The sequence below is a fragment of the Lycorma delicatula genome, chromosome 3, assembly GCF_047948215.1.
Source record: "Lycorma delicatula isolate Av1 chromosome 3, ASM4794821v1, whole genome shotgun sequence".
Lineage (NCBI taxonomy): Eukaryota > Metazoa > Arthropoda > Insecta > Hemiptera > Fulgoridae > Lycorma > Lycorma delicatula.
The window spans coordinates 90,440,670-90,467,030 of record NC_134457.1 but is presented as its reverse complement, the minus strand read 5'-3'; the positions used below and the strand labels follow the sequence as shown (position 1 = coordinate 90,467,030).

Genomic DNA, 26,361 nt, shown 5'->3' with positions numbered 1-26,361 from the left:
GGTCAATGCTTCACTAAATGGTACACACGTGATAAGCAAGTTTTAATTTTGCATTATGTTTAAATCGGTAAATCACTGAATGTTGAGTAAAACAAATGCACATATTCATTATTTTATTTTAATTACTGTGATTATTTCTTTGGGATGGGTGGTCTTAATGTAATGGTTTTGGTATAATAATATGTGAATTGATTCATTTGTTTGATATTCTGGAAATCTCCAGATAACTACTGTAGCTTCCTTGATTTGTGGTGCATATACAACTGTATCCCTTATTTATGTAATGAGCTGGGTTACCAAGCCAGGAATTATTAGTCAATTAGAACCCAGCAACAAAATACAAACTGGAGACAGTATCAGAGAGTATAAAATTTAAAATTAAGTATAAAAATGTAACCATTAGAATATAATTAGTTTGACTAAGCTTCAAACTACATGGAAAGCACATAACCAACTGCTCCTAACATGGAGATGTTATACACAAATAACTATTTTTAACCACATTTTTAATATTGTGTATTACTAGTAATTGCTATTAAATAATATTTTGTTTTATTATGAAAATTAAGTGGAAAAGAACAAAAATATGATACAACATTTATTAATGGGGGATAAATAGGTCACCCAAAAAAAAAAAGAAGACAATTATCTGTCTATTCACATGTCATTGAAATATTATTTTACTTTTTTTTATTACCTTCCTTGATCAAAAACTTGCCTCTTCCATCCAGCTGAATTAATAATTCAACACTTTTTTAACCATACCATTTTCACTTTTTTTGTACCTCGATAGAGTATTTTTAAAATGATTATCATTTTATAACAAGAATTCAATGTTTTAAAGGCATTCTTTTTCTTACATTTCCTGATTTGCTAACAGAACTATTTTTCTCTCATTATTTTACTTGAAAATTTCTGTTACTGTGCAGCATGCAGTCATTACTTTATATTTTTATGTTGTTATAGAGTTGTCATAATTATTAATTTTCAGTTAATAAAATATCGGCTTACAATAATTAATATATCTTCACAGATTGATTAATCACCCTAACATCCTTTAATGATAAGGCCATTTCAAGTCCATAAGACCTCACATAACTAATCCTTCATATAATACTTAAATTAATGTTATTATTATACTGTAATGTGTTCACAGTATGACCAAGATATTGAGAGACTAATAAACAAAAAATTTCTTATAAATACAATTTATTATTCTAGAGACATATAAACAAAATAAATAATAAAAATAACAATTATAATAAGAACAAGAATAATAATATGTATATATAACATAAAAGATAGTAATTCAAATTAGAAGGACAAGATTTGTTTAATGATAATTAAATTATAAAAACTAGAATACGTCCAATTTACTAAAAATGTTAAAATAACTGCAGAAACTAATATTACATTAACTACAGGTAACAATCAAATAGTCTAAAGTTCATACAATTCACTTTCTGCAAATTCTATTACTTTTACTGTTTACAATGGAACTACCCTACACTTTATGAATGAGTAGAATAGTGTCACTTTTATTACTGTTTACCAACAACTTACCGAACAACTTCCTACATTCAACTACTGTCCACACTGGAATACTCATGATGTACTCTAAACTCGTTGTTGTCATGCTTACTGATATTTTCGTCACTGCAACCAGATTGAACTTGGGTTTGTGAAACTACTCTGTTATAGCTTGTTATCATGACTGCACTGAGCATGCCCTCACAGAACTACTGACTGTTATTATTATGACTGACCCGAACATGGTCTCCCCGAATTACTCACACTCTCTCCTCTGGTCACTGGCAGTATTTATATTCCCTGGTCTGCAAAACCAGTACCCAACTTAACCCTTTAACTGTTGAAGCATACTAATTTTCATCCGCACCTTTACATTTTTCTATAAATTCTTATTCCAGTCCGATAACTCTTCTGGTCGAACAACAGCTATTGGAGGTGCCATTGTCTGTATTACAAAGAACAGATTTTTAAACGGACCTGTTACTCTGAGAAAAGAATCCCCTTTAGTTTCTTCTGGATTCTTCTTTTCAAATTATTTTTTCTTTCTTCTTAATTGGAAGAAATCCGTTACTCTGATCCGTAATACTAGTCCTGTTACATGGAGCAGCTCTACTACTGGTCCAGCAGTACATGGAGATTTTTTACTGACTTTTCGGAGAAAAGTGCACTATTACTTTCAGTCTCGTGGTAGAAGTGGAGGATGAAAATAAATTCTCTTTACTTTTTGAGGTATGAAGAATACAAAAATATTATTCATTTAACTTGGGCTTTCAAAACATGTTGTGAGTGATTCATAATCAACGCCCAGCAAAAACTACTGAAGATAAATTGATGAAAATGGTGAAAAGTAAAATAATTGCAAAGGGGTTACATTTGATAACAAATATTAAATGATAAATGACCTGTCATTGAGTTTGACAATTTTCTGTTAAATGTAATATTTCCTTTCCTGTTTTATAAACCAGGAAACATTACTCCTGATACATTGCCCGCATAAAAACTTATAAAAAGCTGAAAAATTGACATTTTGGACTTAAATGCTTACATGAACTCCAGTAAACTGTAGAGCATATAAAAAAAAAAAACATGAAGTAGGTTCATGAGAAGAATTTATGAATAGATAATTGAGGTTGTAGGATGAAAAACAAAAGAATCTTTTTCATAACAAATAATTCACATATATTTAATGAGATAGATTTTTATGAATTTCAATGGGTCTGCTCTACAAAATTTTATTTCTAAATTTATTATTACTATTAATTCATTACAATCCAATAAAGAATTGTTAACGTTTTAACAAAAGATACATCAATACAGTTAAAAGTGTTTACCCTAACCTCATAATCAATTATGTAAACAAAATATTTGTACTACAACTCTTGATATTTTAAGAAATATGAGTAATGTGAGAATTTAATATATAAATATGGGTGTATAAATATAAACAGAATACTTAGAAAGTTTAATTATCTCTACCAGCAAGCGAAGATATATTTATATCTTAATCTATCACAACCTTACATATACATTGTTTTTTATATAAATTTAAAAAAATAAATACAAAAAAATTATTTATACAAGAATTATTAAAATTACATTGACTTAATCAGATAAAGTACATCCAACATGCTGAATTACTTGTTCAGCAGTCCTACACCCAAACTCAATAATTTCCCTCATATTTTTATTCTGCAAAATTCCGGCCAAAAGTCCAGCAGCAAATGAATCACCGGCTCCAGTTGTGTCTTTTATTAATGATTTATCTATCATTCTAGGCATCACTTCAAGACTTTCTTTTTTACCATAAACACATAAAACAGAATCACTTCCTTGTGTACTAACTACAATTTTATCAGTACTATTTTCAAAAACTGATAATTTTATTTTTTTTTTACATTTATCTACCTTATCAGTCGCAACAGAAGACTGCACTTCTTTTAAGATGTCCTTCAAAGATGCACTTTTCCCATTATATTGTCTCCAAAATTCCCTGTACTCATTTGAATTACCAATAACTATATCAGCTAATTTTATTATTTCTAAGGTTTCTTTATAATAATTATTACACAAATAAACAGCACTCATATTAAATGCAATTGCTACTCCATTAATCTTACTTAATTTAATTACTTCTAAAGCAGTTTCAAAACTATGGGTAATAAAAAACCCTTCGATATAGGCTACATATAATGTATCAAAAAAGTTCATATTTATGGAGTTGTAGAAATCAGGAACAGAATAAACATCAGCTGCACCTAGGTGTGCAACAAGACATCTGTCTACACCATTTATAATTGCTATACAAGTTCCAGTTGAGTAATTCTTCTGTTTTGTATACCTGCCAAAAAAATAATACATAAAAGATAATATCAGTATATCCAGTAATTTATATTGAGGAACTTCAACAAAATTTCTTGATAATACAAACTTTTTTTATTACATTAAAGATAAATCTTTGCCAAGATTATACATACTGTCTAAGAATGTATTTAGAGTAACATTTTGTTAAAGGAATTTCTCCAAGGTATTTCTAACTACTGCATATTAAAGGAGAAAATATATGTTAGTGATATTCATGTACTTGTATATTTCTTCTTCACGATTTTGGCAGAAATAATAAAGCTTTAATATATATTGCTATAACCATCTGTATAGTTTCATTGAGCAGTAAAAAACATAAGAATGCAATGGAAATCTTACAACCTAAAAAGGTATCTTTTATAAAGGATAGATTTTGATTTTATATTCTTAAGTATATTTTGATTGGTTGCTTATTTTATTTTTTCATTCATAATTTCAAATTTATTACTAGTTTTCTACAATTACATCCATCTCTTATTTGTGATATATCTATTATGTTACTAATAATGATTTTGCTTTATGATACTTATTTTTCTAATTTATAAATAACTAAAATATATTCTTCCTTGTATTTATCAAATATACTGCATTTCAGTCGAATAAATAAATTCAACCATTATGTTATTGGATAGATTTTTATGTTTGCAAGTAAAATTACCTAAAATTAAAAAAAATAAAATAAAGTATTTAATGTTATTAGTAATTATAATTTTTTATCAGCCCTTTACCTTTGAATTAATAAACCTACTACTTTATAGAGCTTAATAAATATGCGAAGCATATTTATCAGTTGAATAAAATTTATATAACTGAAAGTATTGTAATACTAGCTTAAAATAAGTAAATCAAATTAATTCAGTGTTAATAATTTCTCATTATTTTTAAAACATTAAGATATGAATGAAATTATTCCTCTATAAATCTATGGTAGTATTCAGGCTAACAACTTTCACTATGTAAATAAAACAATTTTATTAGTGTAACTAACTCTAGAGCTTTGTTGCAAACTACAATAAATTTGAGGGGGAAAGAATTTGAAGGGGTAGAAGTAAGAAAGAACAAAGGAGAAGTGGCGCGGGAAGTACTATACTACCTACGCACGAACATTGACCTGAACTGCTTTTACTCTAATCAAATCATAATGTTTGAATTCCTAAAACTCATCATCGCTTTTATAGTTATTTTAATTGGCTGTGATTTTTAAATCACAATCATCACGTAAGTCAGTACCATCGCTATGGCCATTTACGTTAATAATGGCATTCTGAATGGCATCATCAATTAAAGGTTGCCGAAATAAATAAGACGTTTCTATTTTCTTGACATGGTCGTACCTTGATTTCCACATTCGTTCACATCATTCGTAAATGAATTTGCTCGTTCTTCAGTTAATGCAATAGATCATCTAATTTAAAATTTACGTTTTTTCGCGATACTCATTTAAAACCGCCCAGATTTTTTTAAACGGGTTTAATTCCGGAGAATGAGGCAATCTCAAAACGCTGTGACCTTTCTCGACTAAAACTTAATTTATTTTAAATAATGTAACACGCATCGTATGCCGTTTTATTAAATTATATAGTTCTGGTTTCAGTATTGTATTTGTAAATGACACGTTATTTTGTATAAGCCAATCGATCTTGCTTACTCTTTGCGTGTACGAATTTGGAGAGCGGTTCAAATGCTCATTATGGTAGGAAGCGTCATTTATGAAGGTGACCGAGTTAGAGGGAAGATTAGGAATTAATTTTTGTTTTACCCACCGCTCATAATTAACAGTAGTCATATCGTCATGTTAATCCCCTAATTTTGGAACCAGATTTAAACATAAGAAGCACGTTCTTATTAAACTCATTTTCGGACCCAGCATGAACAATACAAGTACACTTTTTTCTCCCTATTTAGCCTTCGGGAATTACCGTCAGGTATTACTTTAGAGAATGAATGGGGATGATATATATGAGTGTAAGTGAAGTGTAGCCTTGTACAGTCTCAGGTCGACCATTTCTGAGATGTGTGGTTAATTGAAAGTCCAACCTCTAAAGAACACCGGTATCCACGATCTAATATTCAAATCCGTAAAAAAGTAACTGCCTTTATTAGGATTTCAACGTTGGAACTCTCGACTTCGAAATCAGCTGATTTGCGAAGATGCGTTCATCACGAGACCAACCCGGTGGTTTAATACAACAAGTACACTTGCTTTTAGAAATCGGAACAGCAAAATTGCAGTCAATCAAGGGTGCATTTGAACCCCATGTTGTTGATAATGCCCCATAAAGACCAATGGCTACCTTGAAAATTTATTTTCTTTTTTACGACCGGTAGTAGATATAGAAGAGTTTTTCACCTTTATCACGGTGAAAATTATAAATAGTTTCACGAATGACAATCTTATCAAAGTTATCCACGAACGTTTTAGTTTGTTTTTTTTTTTTTAGTATTACGATATTTTTAGGTGTGATAAAGTCTTTATCATGATCAGTTTTTGCTTCTTTTAACATTTTTTGAACAATACTGAGAGAAATTTTCATAGTTTGGGCGACACCGTTTCTGAACTTGTTTAACTCATTGATTGCCGCCGTCTCTACAAAACTGCTCCTGCCTCACTGGTAACTCAATTCTCATTTTTCAATGTTGCTGTACACGATCTAGCAGGACAATCGTACTAAATTCATTATAACTGTAGTTTATATCCTTTCTCGCTAGATGTTGTGTGGTTTTAACCTTTATATCGTCTCACTGGTAAGACAGAAGCAGTGCATGGGCTTGTTGTTTCACTTGGGAATTATTAAAATAAACAAATTGGATAATTATTGGAAGATAGATCCATTGTTTCAAATTCCAATTTTCAAAAACAGTCAAGAAAGAGATTTTTGTTAATAATAAGAATACTTCATCTAAATTCACCAAATTATTCTCTTACACTAGATGTTTCTGATAGATTAAAAAAGGTTTGTCCTGTCATTTCGAACTTTAATAATAAAATGTCTGAAATTTATTATCCTAAGCACTAATTATTAGATGAATCTTTAATACTATGGCGTGGACGTTTACTTTTCCATCAACACATTAAATATAAGACACAAATATGGTGTGAAGGTTTACATGCTTACAGAATCTGGTGGATCCCTGATAAATTGTGTAGTATATACTGGAGCTGCTGACAAAGACGTTGGGTTATGGGTCATTCAAAGAAAGTTTTTTTTAAAATTTATAGAACCTTTTTTTGACTGTGGACACAGTTTGTATCTAGACAACATTTACACAAGTGTAGCTCTACCCAAAGAACTTCTGTAAATAAAAACACGGTTAACTGGTATTATTAAGATTATCAGATCTGGAAACCCACATAACCTGTTACTAACCAAACTGCAGACACAATTTAAATACACTATGACAGCAAATAAGCAACTGAACAAATGCATACCACCACCATCGAAAATATGTTGTGAATATTTTCTATTAAATTACTGATATGTTCACAATGATAAAAAATGTGACTGATGAAAAACTTAAAGAAAATTCAGACTATGCTTGAAAATCACGTACTTATCTTTTGCAGAAAATGATTTAGTTTATTATATACTAAATATTATTAATTTTTATTGTCTTATTTTTTTTATTTTTGAGTATAACTGTAGTATGTTTACTTCTTTTGATAGGATGTAATAAATTTAAACATTAAAAATATTTAGGTTAATATTATTATTATGCTTTTACGGCCAACATGGGACCACTTAAGTCAATTTTAGTTGGATCTTTTCTGAGAAAAGCGTGTTATTTTACTCTTTGGAGCTGCCCAGTATTTCTTCATCCGTTCAGATCTTGCTTTCTTTTCTTCATCCGTAAACACCCTCTTCGTTGTATTTTGTCGTTTGTCTGTCTTTTGTTTAAATCTAATGCTTTTATCTTTTAGCTTTGTAATTTTTCCAGTTTTATTCTGTAGGTCAGTCAGGGAAATTCCCAATTCTTTCATATCTTCTCTAATTTCTTTGATCCATCCTACTTCTAGCTTTTGGAACCGGAGCTTTTCAATGATATTTCTTGACAGTCTTGTTTGCGGTGTCCTTATGAGATGACCGAAGAAAGAGATTCTTTTTTTCCGCATAGTATCAGTAACAGGCTCTATTTCTCGATACACCACCTCATTTGGCACAATCCACCATTGGCCTTCTTTTTGGTGTTTTTTATTGATACACGTTCTGACAATTCTCCTCTCTATTTTCAGAATTTTTTCAATTCGGTTTTTCTGAGTGATTTTGAAAAGGGTCTCGCTTCCGTAGGTGACTTCTGGCTGTACTACAGTTTTATAATGTTTAAGTTTTGTTTTAGCAGAAAGGCATTTTTTGTTATATGTTGACCAAGTTAATTTTTGGGATTTAATCATTTTATTTGTCCTGTTTTGCCATGTCACTTTTTCATTTAAATTATAAGTTATTATTTCCCCTAGATATTTAAATTGTTTTACTATTTTAATTTTCTGATTGTTTACCGTAATGTGCTCTATTACCAGAGGATCTATGGCCATTAGTTCAGTTTTTTCGAAAGAGATATGAAGCCCTATCTTTTGTGCTAGGTTTTGAAGGCTCATGATTTGTGTTTTGGCTTCTTGAATATTATTTGCTAAAAGAGCGAGGTCATCTGCAAATCCTAGGCAATTTAGTGTGATGGAGTTTTTCTTAGTACCCATTTTTATATTTTTGGGATTTATTTCATACCATTTTCTCATGACAAATTCGAGGGCGCAGTTAAAAAGGAGTGGTGAGAGGCCGTCTCCTTGCCTCAATCCAGTTTTTATGTAGAAGGGTTGAGAGAGTTCACCTCTGAATTTCACTCTGGACTGGGTATTGGTTAAAGTTAATTTTATCATGTTTACGAGTATAGGGTGAAGGCCCAGGTTTCTCAGAATATTCAGCAATAGGTCGGTGTATACAATCATAGGCCCTTTTAAAGTCGACGAAGGTGATTATTAGTTGTTTTTTCCGTCTTTTATATAAGTCCATCATAAGTTTTAGGGATATTATTTGCTCCGGGCAACCTCTCCATGGCCTAAATCCCCCTTGGTATTCCCCAAGTTCCAGTTCAAGTTGGTCTTTGCATCGGTTGTATATGATTCTCGACAGGATTTTGTATGTGCAATCCAGGAGAGATATGCCTCTGTAGTTTTCAGGATTAGTTTTATCCCCTTTTTTAAGTTATGGATGGATGAGGGCTGTGGTCCAGTGTTCTGGAAGTTTTTCTTCGTTCCATATTTTCATTAGGCATAGATGTAGGGAAGTTTTGACTGAATAAACTGATGAGTGTTTCCAGAGTTCTGCGAAAAGCTGGTCTTCTCCGCTTGCTTTGTAGTTTTTTATTTCATTTAAGACTGCGAGAACTTCTTGAATTGTTGGCGGGTTGATATTTACTGGTGAAGTTTTAACTGGAGTTTCAGTGTCAATCTCAAAAAGCTCTGGGGGGTCGTCACAGTTGAGGAGTCTATTGAAGGTTTCTGCCAAAATTTCAGCATTTTCTTTATTGGTGTGGGCCATATTTCCTTTTTTTCCTCTCAGCATAAGGGTGGGTGGTTCATATCTTTGAAGAGCCCGACCAAAAATTTTATAATAGTCTCGGAAATTAGTTTTCTTGGAACTTTCTTCTATTTGCTGAATCAAGTTTTTTTGGGCTTGTCGTTTGGTTCCTCTTATAATTTTCTGAGTTATTTTCCTTTGTTTGGTGAATTCATGGTTAGATTCTTCAGTTTTCTGGGTTTGGTGGTTGATCCAAGCCCGGTATCGGTCTTTGACTGCTTTGTCACATTCTTCATTCCACCATTGGTGTTTTTTTCTTGAGTTTATAGGGGCTAGTTTATAAATTATATAAAAATATATAATTATAAATTATATTAGGCTAATATATAAATGCAAAAGTTTGTGGTGGGTTCTGTATGTCCGTTTGCAACAGCATCACATGAGAACCAACCAACCGTTTGCTTTCAAATTTTCAGGATAGATTCATGTTATCCCAAGGAAGGTTTTAAGCCATAAATCAAGGCCCTAGCCCCCTTTGGAGTGAAGGTTTCCTTGTCAAAAATCTGTGTACTTTAATAACTATTATTTTATAATTTAGTTTCTTTTTCATGTGTTTTTAAAGTCTATAAAATACAGACTTACACCATACTTTCATTCGACAGACTTACTCCTTACTTGTCTGTTTAGTTTATGTTTAATAATTGTTATTTATCAGTATTATGTTTATAATCATGAGGATAACAAACATATCAGGGGTCTAGAGGACAGAGCTCCCTGCCTAGATGAGAAGGGTGGGTGAAGCGAGTCTAGGCCACCAACCTCTACGGCTGAGTGGTGACATCTCAGCCTTTCATCTGGAGGTCCTGGGTTCAAATTCCAGTCAGAGATGTAATTTTTAATATACTACAAAATTTACAATTCATATTTCCATGCACAAGCTTCAAGATTATTAATTCTCCATAGTAATCATCTAAAAAGAAAATAATGAAATCAACAACAAACTAACAGTGGGACTTTCCTTCTCCAGATAAATAAAATGGAATGGATTTACATATGAGCTATATACTCATGATTTTTATTTGTTTACTTCAGCTAAAATAATTTACTTAATACAGTTAATGATTATTAATAAAAATTAAACTTACCCTACACAGAAACATTATAAATAAAACTGAACGATCTATAAAATAAGCTTTTTTCATCTAAACTTGAAATAAACTGACTGTACGATCTTTTAAATTATTAGTTTATTTATTAAAACAAAGGAACTAACATAATAATAAAAGGTCCTTACTCATAACTTCAAGTATTTTGCTGTGCAACACAAAAATAACTTTGCTGTCCTGTGTAATACTTATTTTTAAATGACTATTTTTCCTTTCTCTTTTTGCAAGCATTCCACCATTTGTGAATAAATGGATGGAAATAGCAAAATTTGTAATTTTCTTAAAATTAGTAAATGTGAATCATACTTATTTGTGTAAAAATGTAAGTACACAAACTAAAGTGGCCTGAAGGTGAAATATAATATTTTGGATGGGAATATATATACGAGGTACGACAATAAAATAATGAGACTGATTTTTCTTTGCAAGATGTGGCAACCCTGCAGCTTGCGTAGGCACACTATCTTTGACCTTGGTCTATAAGCTACTTCTAGTCCAAGCGGCACATTGATGCAACTGCTCAGTCGTGAGTTGTGCTCAAGTGAACACGTGTTTGTGTCTCTCGTCACAGAAATGAAACCGCAAAATACTGCGCAACGGTATGCCATTTTTTTTTGCATTAAATTGGGTGAAAACGCGACGACAACTTATGATAAGCTTCAAAAGGCTTTTGGAGAAGAGGTTATGTCAAGAACTCAAGTTTTTCGGTGGCATAAACATTTTAGTGAAGGAAGAACAAATGTTGAAGATGAAGACCACAGTGGACGACCATCAACCTCACAGACAGATGTCAACTTGACCAGGGTGCGTGAAATTGTACCATCTGATCGAAGATTACCCGTGAAAATGATTGCAGAAGAACTCAACATCAATCGAGAAATGGTTCATCTAATATTAACTGAAGATCTTGGTATGAGAAAGATTTGTGCAAAAATGGTCCCCAAAAATCTCACACGACAGCGAAAACTAACAGCGAGAAACACAGAAAAATGTGGCAGCATTTCAGTACTACCACAGCGACCGTATTCACCAAATATCGCACCGTGCGACTTTTTTCTATTTGCAAGAGTCAAAATGGCGGTCAAGGGACACCATTTTCAAACAACACAAGATGTCCAAAAAGCTGTGACGAGGGTCTTGGAGGATATTACAGAAAATGAGTTCCAGAAATGTTACCATCAATGGCAGAAGCGCTGGAATAAGTGTGTACAATCAGAGGGGAACTACTTTGAAGGAGACAACACTAAACATGACTAAAACGGTAAGCAACATTTTTTTCACATCAGTCTCATCACTTTATTGTCGCACCTCATATATATAGACACATGTTCATGGCTCGATCAGGATATTGAGAGATTGACAATTTATAATGTTTATATAATTACAGTTTATTGGTTTATAAAAATAATTACAAGACAAATCAATATTAATGACAATGGTTATAATAATAATAAGTGACAATAATAAAACAATTGATGAAATAGTAAAGAACCAAATATTAATCATAGTAATTACAACCACAACAATAATCAGGATAATAGTAATAATAGTAGTGAACAATAATAATATTATATGCCAATAACAAACAAATCAAACAATTAATGACATAAAAATATAACATAATCAAAACAGTAAACAATCATCATATTATGCATCAAATATTCATAAATATCAATAGTAATAATAAACAGAGATTACAAACAAGATGGAGTTTAAAATAATCGTCAGGATTTATTCCAGGTAGACGAGTGGAAAACCAGAATTCTGATCCATTAACAAAAGAAATCATTTCTGTATGCACATCTCTGACTGTGAGGTGATGGTTTGAGGTAGTGGCTTGTACAATTCTTGCACAAGAACATAATTGCCAGCAGTGGATAACAGTTCATCATTTTGTACAGTTTTCACCCAGAATGTTCATCATCCTCTTTTGAGGTTCTTCCCTCTCTGAATCTCATCATCCACTTGATGAATGAACTTTTTTCACAAAATGTTTATTGTAAACAGGGTTCATCATTTCAAGAGTTTCTGAGTTTGTTTCACTTTCACCAGGAATTTCATCACAACTCACTGTTCTTCAAAATCACGATTTATTTCTATCAACACAAAAATAGCGCCAATTTTGCACTCAGCACAATGTTTTCAAGAGAACTGAAAACAATTGCATGACTCCATGAAATGTTAATATGCAAATGTATAAATTTCACTGCAAATACCTTTGCTTTTCCTTCTTTCTTTCTTTTTCCTGTTTAGCCTCCAGTAACTACCGTTTAGATAATTCTTCAGAGGATGATATGTATGAGTGAAAATGAAGTGTAGTCTTGTACATTCTCAGTTCGACCATTCCTGAGATGTGTGGTTAATTGAAACCCAACCACCAAAGAACACCGGTATCCACGATCTAGTATTCAAATCCGTGTAAAAATAACTGGCTTTACTAGGACTTGAATGCTGTAACTCTCGACTTCCAAATCATCTGATTTGCGAAGACGCGTTAACCACTAGACCAACCCGGTGGGTTGCAAATACCTTTGCTGTTCACATATAAAACCACCCTAACAGTTTATGAATGAAATTCAGTACATTATTTCTTTCACTTATAGTTTATATACTATTTCTGTAGATAACTATTTCTTGGATAGTATTTCTCATTTACTGGAGTTACTCGTGGCATCACCTTGATCGTATCAACCTTAATTCACACTGGAAATTCACTCCTTCATCTGTCCTGCCTGCAGAATGCTCTCACTGACTGACATCTCGCAGACTCACACTGCAGTCTCTTCTTGCTGGACTGATGTCATAACGTCTCGTTGGACTTCACACTACTCCTCTTTAGCTGGTCTTCCCAGGTGTATTTATACTTCTATCTCTTTACCTGTCGTACCGGACACAAGTCGAAGCATGAGAGCAATCAACCAAGGATTTTGTGCCCATGGCTTTTCTCATGGTTCAAATACGTGTCCATTGTGTGTCAGAAGCAGTGTTACAGAAGACAATTGTTATGTAGACCTGTTAACTTTACTAAAAAGGGCTCCTTTTAGTCCCTTTCTGGATTCCTCCAATTATTATATTTTCTACTACTTTCATAATGATTGATAGGAATCTGTTACTCAGGCCTGCTATACCGGTCTTGTTACAGTATGATGGTATACAGACCGGTATATATTTGAGATAAGAAATAATAAAGACAAGAGAATAACAAAGAGAAATAATAATTATTAATACATAAATAATTTATTATACAAAATGTCAATGATACCATCTATTTGAAAATAGTACCAATTAATACAAGGGTAAGTCAATTATTATCCGCAATTTATTTATATTTTTGTTTATGTTGGTAGTGCTGTCGTGTTGCGTAGATAACACATGTGTGGTTTAATTTTTGATATGTCTGTGCAGGTTTGATGCTGCTAGGCTAGTTCCATTGTCGCTGCCCAGCTGGTAACCATGGCTGCTGCGCTTCTGTATGCACCAAAGAGCAATGTTCAGTGATCCATTTTTGTGGTCGTAAAGTGTATCAGAAGCCGAAATTCATCAAAGACTTTTAGTACAGTACAGGAACAGTGTGTTGCCGCAACGGAGTGTCTTGGTGCATTGTTGCGTTGTCATGGTGCAGAACCCAGCTGTTGTTACCCCACAGATCTGAACGTTTGCGCCTAATGCTTTTACGTAACCGCTTCAAAACTTCACAATAGAACATCCCATTGACAGTTTGACCAAGAGGAACAAATTCCTTATGGATAATGCCTTTGATGTCCAAAAAACCAATCATCATGGACTTCACGTTGCTGCAAACTTGGCGTGCTTTTTTTGGCCGCGGTTAACTTGGCAACTTCCACTGTGACGACTACTGCTTAGTTTCAGGGTCATACCCGTACACCCATGTTTCATCACCGGTTATGATGTTGGAGATGAAGTTAGGTCATCTCTTGGTGAATTTTTCAATTCACTAGACAGCTACGCGATTTTGTTTCTGGTCGCTGTTCAACAGTCTCGGTACAAATTTTGCAGCAATGCATCTCATGTTCAAATTGTCCAACAAGATGCGTTGCACGGACCCATATGACATTTGTACGATTGCACAAACATCATGGATTGTTTGTGTACGATCAACAATAGCCTCTCGCACTTTCGCGATGTTTCCGGTGTTGCGCTTGTTGATGGTCTTCCTGAACGTTCATCGTCATCGACTGTCGTTCGTCCATCTTTGAATCGTTTGTACCACAAAAAAGTTTTACTTTTACTCATAGCATTGTCACCAAATGCTTCCACAAGCATGCGATGGGTTTCTGCACCAGTTTTTTAAGCATGAAGCAAAATTTGATGCAGGTTCTTCGCTCTTTAAAATCTGCCATTTAGAACTTCGCCAAAGGAGTAAAACACAACGTTACACAACCGCACAAAAGTCAAAAATGCAGCCTCTCACTGTCACAGTAAAAGAGTACTGTTAGCTACATCTAGGGGCAGCAGGTCGTACCAGCAATTGTTCACACGCGAAATTCAAATTTCCCGAACTTTATTGTGGTCCAAAAAATTGGAAAGGAATTTTTATTAATGCTACTTAAAATATTTTCTAAAAATAAGGAAATAACAGTGTGTTTGTGCATAGAGATGTTTACTAGAAAAAAAATTAATTTCATGGAATGAAAAATAAAACATAATTTCATAGAATGAAAAGTGAATAAAATTTAAATAATCTATAATAATATATAATAATATTATTATAATATATTACATTATTATATTAATATATATTATTATTTATATAATATTATTATAATATATAATAATGTTAATTTAAAATTAATCTAACAAACTGTAAAAAAAAATGTGTACAATGTTCTAATACAATAAAATAAAATAGTAAAAATAACAATTTATTTTGATTCTAGGATATGTTTGATGAATTATTTATCAAATGAGATTAGTCAGTGACTCAAGATTTTGTTACTTGAAAAATTGTATAGCAAAATAAAATATACAATCAATTTAAATTAATTGCTTGTCCAGTTAAGCAGTTAACTACCTAAATTCGTTGCAGGAATTTTAAATTAAAGAAATATTGTGGTAAAAGAATCAATCAGAACAGCAGTTCTAGATATTTAAGGAAGCACTAGAACTTGTCACATAAACAAACTTACTGTTTTAAATGTAAACAGTACAAATTAATAAATTAAATTTCAAAAATTTTGTTTAACTTTCTTTTATTATATAAATTAAATACTGTGCAAAACAAAATGTGATTTAATCTTTTGAAAAACAAAATTAAATGCAACAATTATTCATCATCTAAACTTGAGAAATGAGCATACTAGACATACACCCCACTAGATATATATTTAACTAAATATATGAAACCAATGTACATGGATTATAAACATAAACAACCTTCACAACACCAACCAGAAACAGTGCACACACAAATATATGAATAACATGTAAAAAAATATGATAAAATTAAATTACAGAAAATTGAAAAAAAACAAATAACAAACACATAATTATTAAATACTAAAATATAAAAATAGGGGTTTTCCTACATCCTCAAAATGGACACAATGATAAAATCGCCATTAATGAATGAAAGGTCTAAATAGATCTTATTCATATAAAAGATCTATACAATTTTAGAAAATTGTAGTTATTAAGTATATTTACAAATATTTTCAAAAAACAAAAACAATTATTACAATTTTATTTTCTTTATTAAGAAAAAACTTACTTTACCTAGCACAAACTCCAGCATTTTCAACTTCTTTTTCAAGCAAACTTCCTTGTTCATCATTTCCAATACCACCAAAGAATACAGAATAATTTGGTTGTTTAATTAATGACTGAAAGATCCTTAAACTATTCTGGGCAGAACCTCCAGCACAGTATTTAAATTCATACTTTTCTCTAAAAAATATATAATAAATGAATATGTATGAATGTATACAAATATAATTATTTAGATACATAAACTTTTGAAATGTATTTATCCACCTTAAAAAAGAATAAATCTTGCATACAATCTATAAAATATATTATAATGTCTTATCTCATATTACACCGTATTAAATATAGAATATTTGCTTAAATAATATCATAAAATAATACAACTGATGCTAAATCTTTAAGATAACATCTTATTCTGTTATTTACAGTTGTAATTAATGTAAAATGGAATTAAAAAACTTCATAAACTCATAGACAAGTAGTCTTAAACTGTGTTTTTAATATATACTAATAAATTTGTTCTAAATTAAATAAAACTGAAACCTTGTAAAACTATACCTTAAACAAATTTGAAAGTGAATTAAAGTAAAACCTAAACTGTCCTTAGATATTCTTGAGACAATGAGGTAATTGATATTTTTTATAATTTTTATTTTCAAAAACAGAATTTCATCTGGTGTACTAGATACCAGAAAAAGGATATACTTAGGAAAATGTTAAATGCTGCATATAATTTCAAGTAGCAGTCAAGTTACTGCTAGTTGCAATAAATTTGCTACTTGCTACTCTGTAAAAAATTTTTGGAGTTAAACATTTTCATTCATTTTTATCAGTTTTTTTTATAGAAAATAAAGTTCGCAGACTAATGCTGTGAAAATCATTTATTGAAAAAATAATATAATTACACATTGCACCCTTCAAAGTACTCCCCCCGAGCTGTATTGCACTTCTCAAGTCACCTTTTCCAGCCTTCGAAGCACTCACAAAATTGTTCCTCTGTTACCCCCAATAATGGCATTAACTCTTTAATTACCTTCAGTGTCTGAAAATGATGCCCTTTCAATTTTTTTTAATATTTAGAAATAAAAAAATTACAGGGGTCAAATCTGGTGAGTAGGAGGGTGTTCAAGGACCATGGTAGTCATTATGGCTAAAAAACTGCTTGACAGTAATGATGTGTGAGAGAGTGCATTGTTGTTGTAGTGAAGCACTCACGACTGGTCTTGGCATAAATCAGGTCTCTTTAAATCGGGGTTAGATCTGATTCTAGGAAACCTAATCTTGGACTACAATTCCCCATGAGTAAAAAAAAACCAACAGCAATGCCTTGATTTCTGATTTTGACATCCTGGCTTTTTTCATCTGTGGCTTATCTGGTTTTTTCCATTCCATCCTCTGTTCTTTATCTCAGGATCATACTCATTAATTCAAGTTTTGTGTCTTGTAATCATGTTTTAAAAGATCTCTGAATTCTCTAACCAATCTTGACAAATATGCAAATGATTTTTCTTTTGTTCATCTGACAAGTTTTTAGAAATGATCTTTGCACAACACTTTGACATCCCCAACTCTTATGTGAGGATGAGGTGCAGTACTGTTTCTCGGTTAATTCTGATGACCTCAGCGACATCTCTGACTGTGAGGTGATGGTTTGAGGTAGTGGCTTGTACAATTCTTGCACAAGAACATAATTGCCAGCAGTGGATAACAGTTCATCATTTTGTACAGTTTTCACCCAGAATGTTCATCATCCTCTTTTGAGGTTCTTCCCTCTCTGAATCTCATCATCCACTTGATGAATGAACTTTTTTCACAAAATGTTTATTGTAAACAGGGTTCATCATTTCAAGAGTTTCAGAGTTTGTTTCACTTTCACCAGGAATTTCATCACAACTCACTGTTCTTCAAAATCACGATTTATTTCTATCAACACAAAAATAGAGACAATTTTGCACTCAGCACAATGTTTTCAAGAGAACTGAAAACAATTGCATGACTCCATGAAATGTTAACAGTCTCTGAACCACTGCTACCAATCTCCTAATGCTGCCATTGTTCTCACAATAAAATAAATTTGCAAATTTATTGACATATCTTGTAATTAATATTTCCACTTTTGCTGCTTTTTTCTGTCATGTGCTTAAATGTTTATATCAAAATATTTAATTCATTCTACAATATCAATTTCTCTGCATCTTTTATTATACTTTTTGTTTCCCTTACAATTCTTAATTTCCTTCCTTTACTAAATAAACCAATATCTTAATATCTAACCCACCAATTGATTGTAGACTTTCATTTTCTTCATTGTGTCTCTAAACATCTTCATTTCATAACCCTGTCAACCCATCTCATTTTCAATATTCTCTTGTGAAAAACACTTTTATGTTATTGCTTTTCTATTTTCAATTTTTGCTACTATAGCAGCTAAATACAATGGAAATACTTTTAAAACTATTTGCCAAAATCCTAAATAATTATTGATTACTAATAAAAACTCTTGTGATTGGTTATAATCAGTTTTTACTTAACTCCTTTATTTTATATCTACTTTTAATACATATGGGGATTAGTTTCAACAAACTGTTTCCATCTGTTCCATATACAAGATAAGATCAGTAATCCAGTTAATAAATAAAGAAGTATGTACACTGTTGTATCAAAAGATCTACTATAAATTTTAATTAGATTTCTTTTCAAGATAATTATCTTGTTTAATGATGGATATCATAAAATTCAATACATAGATAATAAACTTATAATTATATTACATCAAAATAAATAAAATAAAAAAAAAGAACAAAAATCGCCATACAACACTTCACTGGTTGCTCTTTTATCTCTAAGTGATTATTTGCTACAGAAGTTATAAAACTGATGATAGCTCTACCTAACTTGGACCATGGAAAGAATTAACAGGCCTTTTTTAAACATTTCCTTTTTTTAGTTAACATTTCTTTTGGATTTTTTTTTAAATTGCTATTTATTTTATTAAAGAATTAATTCTTTAATAGAATTATACAAATTTAATTGTATTTATTATTTTTATTGTGTATTTACATAAATATAAATTATTAACAATTGGTAATTCTGTTCTTGGTTGTAATAATTAATATTTAAAAAAAGTGGTGGTGCATCGATTAGCCATTGCACCTTTCAAATAAATACATGTACTTATTATTAAGCGCAAACTATTACAAAGGCTATCTTGAAAAGTTATGAGCAATCAGAAATATTGTGGAAGGACATGACTAAAGACTCAGGGTTGATCCATTCATTGAAATTTTTTTTTTATGGTCTAGCACTTGCTTCACCTTCATGTAGTTATGTATTTTGAGTTTTAATGTTTTAAAATAATTCAAATATCTTTTGCCTCATGTGAAATTTATATTGACATATTTATTTGAATTTTCAAAACAGTGCTGGATGAAGTTCATAGGCAAATAGTTACTATGTAAATACTATTCACTATGGAAAGAAGGAATAGAAATGGGAGATAAATGAAAATGAATTGATGAGATAAATGGATAATCTGAGGAAAGAAAAAATGTAATGTAACAGAGAATTAGATTACATATCAAAAGTAGAAAATTCTTGTATGTAGGCAAGATTATCAGCCATCAAAGTCTTTGTGTACGAGTGTAAGATCAGTAGAAATTATTATTTTAACAAACTATATATTAATTATTCACAATATATTTTTTTCAAAAAGAATCATCAGAGATCATCATATTTTGTAGGCCTTTCCTTATGACTTGCCTTAACTCCTAAAATTTAAGAAAGTAATCATAATCACATTTTCAGGAAAAATGAGTTTCCTTTCCCCTTAAATTCATAAGTAGAGCAGAGCTATATTTTTACGCCCCTCTACAAGCACCTTGCTGTAACTGCTTGGTTATACATGAGAAGCCTAATTCTAGTACTATGAAGTACAACAAAAGAGCAACTAGAAAAAAAATAGCAGCATTAGCAACGTTTGTTGTTAAAAATTAATATTTTTTGTATATAATTTTTTCCTCCTACCATTCAGGGGAAACAACATCAAAGAAACCTAAAATATTTTTCTTTTAAGCAATTATCTACACATAAATTATAATATTAACTATTATAACTGAAGGTTTTTTTTTGTAATCATAAGTCTAAAGAAATTGCATAACATGAGTATGTCCTTCTTACAGATTGAAATAGATTGTCATACTTACTTTTTAAAGTAATCAAGTATATTTTGCAGCTCTGATGCAGTTACTTCCTTTTGACAATCCATCTCCAAACCATAAGTTTTGTAAAACGAATCATCTCTTAATATAACACAAATATCTAGTAAAGGATTTCCAAATCCAGCCAAAATTGGCGGGTTCAGTTTTCGCAACTCTACCGACATAATTAACTCCTTGAAAGGTTATAATGAACTGATATTCTATCTTACAGTGTAATCAGTAGTGTTCAAAGTATAATTCTTAATTTTGGATTTAGTTCATATTTATCGAAATCACAAGTTATTCAGCTTAATTTAACATAATTTAATAGTTATAGTATTTTTTAACTTTAATGAATTAGAAAAATAATGCAATACTATTAGGGGCAATAAAAACAAATTAATAGCGTAATTTGCAGCTATTTTTGTATTAAATAGTTTTACTAATTTCACTTATAATAAAAACAATGCACGAATAATGCTCAAGTGTTAAATGAAAAAAAAAAAAACACATTTGTTTATTTAGAATAATTATTTTTAGTAATTAGCTTATAACAAAATACTTGTGTTTAATACACATAGGAAGAAGAATAACAAGACGAGTTTAGAGGGAGAGTGTGATTGCAGAAGTTCCTGTACTTTAACCTGTGCTTAAGTATTGTTTTTGTTCAAGAACTGCTAACATTTAATGCTGTGCTGTTAATGAATCATTTGGTAAGAAAAAAGAAATACATTTTATGTTTCTCAAGGTTGTTTAGTCTTCTTTATATACGTGGATACTTGTTATTGAATAGTTAGGTTAAGTGCATTCCATATCGTAAGTGATCTTTAATCTGTTTTTGTTTTAACAAAGTACAGTGCAGTTTGTGTTTAATAGTTCCTTTTATTTACTATATATTTTTAAGGTATTGGTATAAAGTTCTGTGCACTTGGATAATGTAAAATTTGGATTAACTTATCATCTCATTTTTTGCGTTTAATTATCCCAATTTTCAACCGACGTTCTAAAAGGAAAATTTTGTTAAGATTTATTGTTTGTGAATTAGAAGTATCAAAAAAGAAGGCCGATTAGTTTGTGAATTTTGTATGATCAGAACAATTTGCCCTTTGTTTATTATTACAAATAAATACTAAGTAGGCTTAGTATATGGTAAGAAAATGAGTGGAATGTTATGAGGATGAATAATCTCTTATTTATTGGTAAAAGTTTTACCAAATACATTTTTCACATAATATATACATGTATCATGGTAAGATTAATCCATTCAACTATGAATTAATGTTATTCTATTTTAGATCCATCCATAGGAAATATTTTAGTTGAAAATTACACATTATTTAGACACATAGCATTGTTTCAAGCACAGAACACTTTTTAATTTTAATTTTTTTTCTTGGTTCATTTGTAACAAAATGTAATTAAGTTGGTCATTATAGTTTCTTTTTCAAGGATAAATTGTACTTTGGTTAAGTAAGTAGTATGCATTTTTGCCTGAAATTGTTTTATTATTTTTTTATAATTCCACAAACATTCTGGATTCAATAGAAAATTAAATATTATTTTACATATTGAGCATTTTATTCCGAATCAACTGATATAAAAATTACTATTTTTATAATACTTTGTAAAATTTTCAAAAATGTCGCAGATAATAATAATCATTAGTTATAAAATACTAAAAAATCAGGTAAATACATTATCAACATTACATGTAAACTTGATCAGTTTTTGAATTTGTAAATTCAACTAGTCTCATTGTAAAAATTTATATTACATAAGTATTTTGTTTTCATATTTATTTTTTTATACATCAAAATAAGACGTCAAGTTGTTGATTCACTCCAATTCTTTCTCTTGTCTGTCTTGTTCAAATGTTTCTATGAACTGTCCAAACAGTCTGTCGCTGCCTGATTGTATAAGTGTCTTCTTAAAAAATAGCCATCTGAGTAAAGACATCTATCTCTATAAAAAAAAATTACTTTTCAAGAAGATGCCTGTCAAAGAAAGACAATCTGTCGTTAGTCAGTTGGTTATTAGATGATGCCACTGAAAGGAGGAAATAAATAAATTAAAATTATAATTAACTTAATTAACTTTATATAATAAATTTATATATATATATATATATATATATTAAATAAATCAATAAGTATAAATATAATCTAACCAAACTTAACCTATGCTCGCTTGTCAAGGTTAGCAAGCAAAGCGAGTGTAGGTTAAGTTTGGTTAGATTATATTTATAATTTTATTGGTACAGTGGTTTCCACTGGTTGTATAGGTTTCTTTATTTATTTATTTTTCCTTTCAGTGGCTCCATCTAATAATTAACTGACTTTTCATTCTTTTCCTGTTTAGCCAATGGGAATTACCATTCAGGTATTACTTCAGAGGATGATATGTGTGTGTGTGTAAATGAAGTGTAGTCTTGTATAGTCTCAGTTCGACAATTCCTGAGATGTGTAGTTAATTGAAACCGAACCACCAAAGAACACCGTTATCTATGATCTAGTATTCAAATCTATAAAAGTAACTAGGACTTGAACGCTGGAACTCTCAACTTCCAAATCAGCTGATTTGGGAAGACGCGTTCACCACTAGACCAACCTAGTGGTAGCGACTAACTGCAGATTGCCTTTCTTCTAGATTGGCGGGGGCATCAACTTGAAAAGTACCAAAAAAATACCAAAATTTCTTCAGTCCTTTACTGTAATTTTGATGTTTATTGCATAGTTAGCTGTATCTTGGATTCAATTAATCTTGAAAGTACCTACATATTTTTTTTAAGTTTGGTGAGTAAGTGTTAGAAGTAAATACTTTTGAAAGGAAATTCTCAGAATTGGTAATACTTAAACTACATTGTTGTGAATAAAAACAAGTAATCCTTGGTACTTAGATGTAAATGCTAATTATTTTGCAAGGTTATCCAAATTTTGTTTATAATAGTTATACTTATGAATTTGTGTATCAAAAATTTGTAGAAATTGCTGGGGTGGATGGGTTGAATCCTGATGTTTGTAAACAATTATTATAGCTCAAAATTGAAAATGTTAATTTATTTGAAATTATTTATTTTACAATAGAACCTAATGAAACTCCCAATTTCCTGATCTCATCCTAGAGATCAGTTACTGCAATTCTGTGAACAGAATTATTGAAATAAAACTTTTACTTTGCTTGTGTGTGGTAGTTGGTATTGCTGTCATCTTGGTTGCATACTGCAGGTTGTAACTAGTACAGGTCATATACAGCATTATTCTCATAATTTTTTGAATTATTCTTGTTTTAATCATTTTTCTGATTCAAAAATCAGTAACACGTACTGTTAGTTTTATCTTATTTTATCAGTATAAATAAACTTCACTTTGACTTAACTAAATTAATAAATAGCATTACATTTCATTTTAGTATTTGTATTATAAGCAAGAACATCATCAGTAAACGCATTAGATTTTTGAAATAGAATCTAACAAAAACATTATTGAAATTTTATACTAATGGAATTTTATTCAGTGTTTTGTACCTTGTAATGGTTTATGACATATCTTTTTGAAGAAAGTAGTTCTTGGTGATGGTAGCAAAGAATGTAGGTCCAAGGTCATTTAATACAGATGATTTAAAGGTAAGTGAATGTTTAGAAACCATTGTCCTGTTCTTTTACCTATTTTTGAAAGAAAACTCATAAAGAATCTGAGATATAATATTGCTATTTTGCAGTTCAGTACCTTTTTGACTAATAATACATAAAAGTTACAACTATATTATATCCAGCTTTAAAATGCAGCAATCCATGATTTGCTTACAATCTACCATGTTCATCAGTACATTGAATTTTGCATGATGGATGTTTTTATTTGGATAAACAAGTATAATATATAAAGTAATTATATGTATTAAACTACAGTTCTAACTTACCTATTATTTTATCGGTAGTTCCATTTGATGTTATGTATGTTTTTACCAAAAGATTAGAGATGCATATAGAGAAAATAAAAATATCTGTTTCAGTTGCACAAATGTTGTTAATATGATGAATTTATTTTTTTTCTATGAACATAAAATCTTTCTACCCTTGACATAAATTTGTTACAGTATGATGGATCCTAAACAGACTGAGTGTACATGTTAAGGTTTAATTTAATCTTTATAAGTTATTGTAAAATCTTATGATTTTTTATTTATCCACTTTGTTAAGTAATAGGAGTGATTCTCCTAGTAGGAGAGATCATTAAGCGATTTAACCATTCTATTTGATAAAGGTATATCTCATTTTTGAGTTTTGTCTATTTCAAGGTAACCCAAACTTTAAATTGCTCTTCAACTCTACTATCTTTTGTAAGTTAATGTTGAAAAAAGTATCAGTTTTTTAAAAGTAATATTAGGTCTGTAAATAAAGTATCGATATTATTTCAATATACATTTATTTTTAAGCTAAAAATTTGCCTGTACTTTGTGTTCGTCATATTTGGGAACTCCTAAGCTCTGTTGGCATGCTACACACTGCTAGAGATGTTGCTCACATTCTTTTTAGCAGCAATGAAAATCATTAACTAGAATTACTAATAGATCGATAACAGCTTTCTCGTTGTTTTCCATCCTTTGTGATGTATCTTTAATTTGGAGGAAAAAAGGTGGATGGACTCATCAGCTGAGTAGTGAGGCCGACTAAGCACAGAAATGCTCTTTTTAACAAAAATTCATTCACAGATATGACTGCATGACAAGGAGCATTGTCATATATTCTAAGTATTAGCAGTGTATGATTGTATGTAAACAACACTTTTCTTAATCCTTCAAGAACTTCATGATATGATAGCGTAAAGCTGATTAACTGTTTATTATTGGGGGACAGAATAAACATTGTTTATGATACTTTTGTGCAATCCCCTGGTTGTCAATGAAATGATGTGCATGCATTTGATAGTGGATTTGCTTATTCTTGTTTTTTTTTTGGGTTAAGCGAGTTGGATGAATGTCACTCCTGACTTTGATATTCTGTTTCAAGATTGTACTTGAAGATCCATGACCTGTAATGATGTTAAAGAAACTCCTGTCACTTTGGGTGTGTTCCAGAAGATCATTACTGCCTTCTGATTGGCCTTATGTTGACTTGAGAGCCTAAAACTCTCAAGTCTGAGAATTTGGCACACACTATCCTCTTTGCCAAATCAAGTGTTGTACTGTAATATGGTTTTGATGTAATTCACTAAATATTATTATTCTTAGCCTCAGTTAGTGGCCTGACTGAGTAAGGATTTATACTTTTTCAACATTTCCATTGATTGTTGAAGTTGATTCAACCTTTTTGCAATTTTTTTAAATCTCACGTTAAGATTCGAAATTGATTGTTGTCCCTTGGGGCATAAATTCACTAAACTCCCTCAGAATTGGAAAAAACTGTCAGCATAACCTTTCGAACATATGGGGATGTTTTCACTTTTTTGTGTCTCCATTCATGTGATGCTCTGTTAGTCTGAGGAGTGTAATAAAGCATCCAGTTCTCATCCCCTGTGATGATTTGTTTCATAAACTGTGAACCAGTCCTGGAATAACATTGAAGAAAAGAAAAAGCAGACGCAAAACGTTGATGTTTGTGGTTGTTGGTCAACAGATGTGGCACCCATCATGCACACATCTTATGGTAACCAAGCTGATCATGAATTATTGCGAACACACTACCGTAACTGATGTTAATTTCACTTACAAACTTTCTAATTTTAATGCACCGGCTACTCAAGATTATGTTATTTACACATTCCACATTACCTGTCATGCTTGTAGTTGAAGGTGCCCAGCTTGCAGTTCATCACTCACATTTCATCTTCTGTTTCTGAACATTTGGCACCATTTTGTGATCATGGGGTTTGACAT

At 30.9% G+C, this 26,361-nt stretch overlaps 2 protein-coding genes across 7 annotated transcripts in view; one reads left to right on the top strand and one right to left on the bottom strand.

The window, feature by feature from the left end:
• Window positions 1-26,361, top strand: part of LOC142321788 (uncharacterized) — an 80,673-nt gene that overhangs the window by 4,325 nt on the left and 49,987 nt on the right. For 2 of the 6 annotated variants that reach the window (XM_075360183.1, XM_075360177.1), the window contains exon 2: window positions 21,072-21,203. The gene's annotated coding sequence lies outside the window, so the exon portion shown is untranslated. Of the gene's footprint in view, window positions 1-21,052; window positions 21,395-21,455; window positions 21,740-26,361 lie in introns of those variants that run through there. The other 4 variants (XM_075360180.1, XM_075360178.1, XM_075360181.1 and 1 more) reach the window with 4 other exon arrangements.
• Window positions 1,239-20,849, bottom strand: LOC142321789 (adenosine kinase-like). Its single transcript, XM_075360184.1, has 3 exons — window positions 20,497-20,849; window positions 16,304-16,474; window positions 1,239-3,868 (listed from the first exon to the last, which is right to left on the bottom strand). The coding sequence occupies exons 1-3, from the start codon at window positions 20,673-20,675 to the stop codon at window positions 3,133-3,135; spliced, it is 1,086 nt and encodes a 361-aa protein (XP_075216299.1). The 5' UTR covers window positions 20,676-20,849; the 3' UTR covers window positions 1,239-3,132.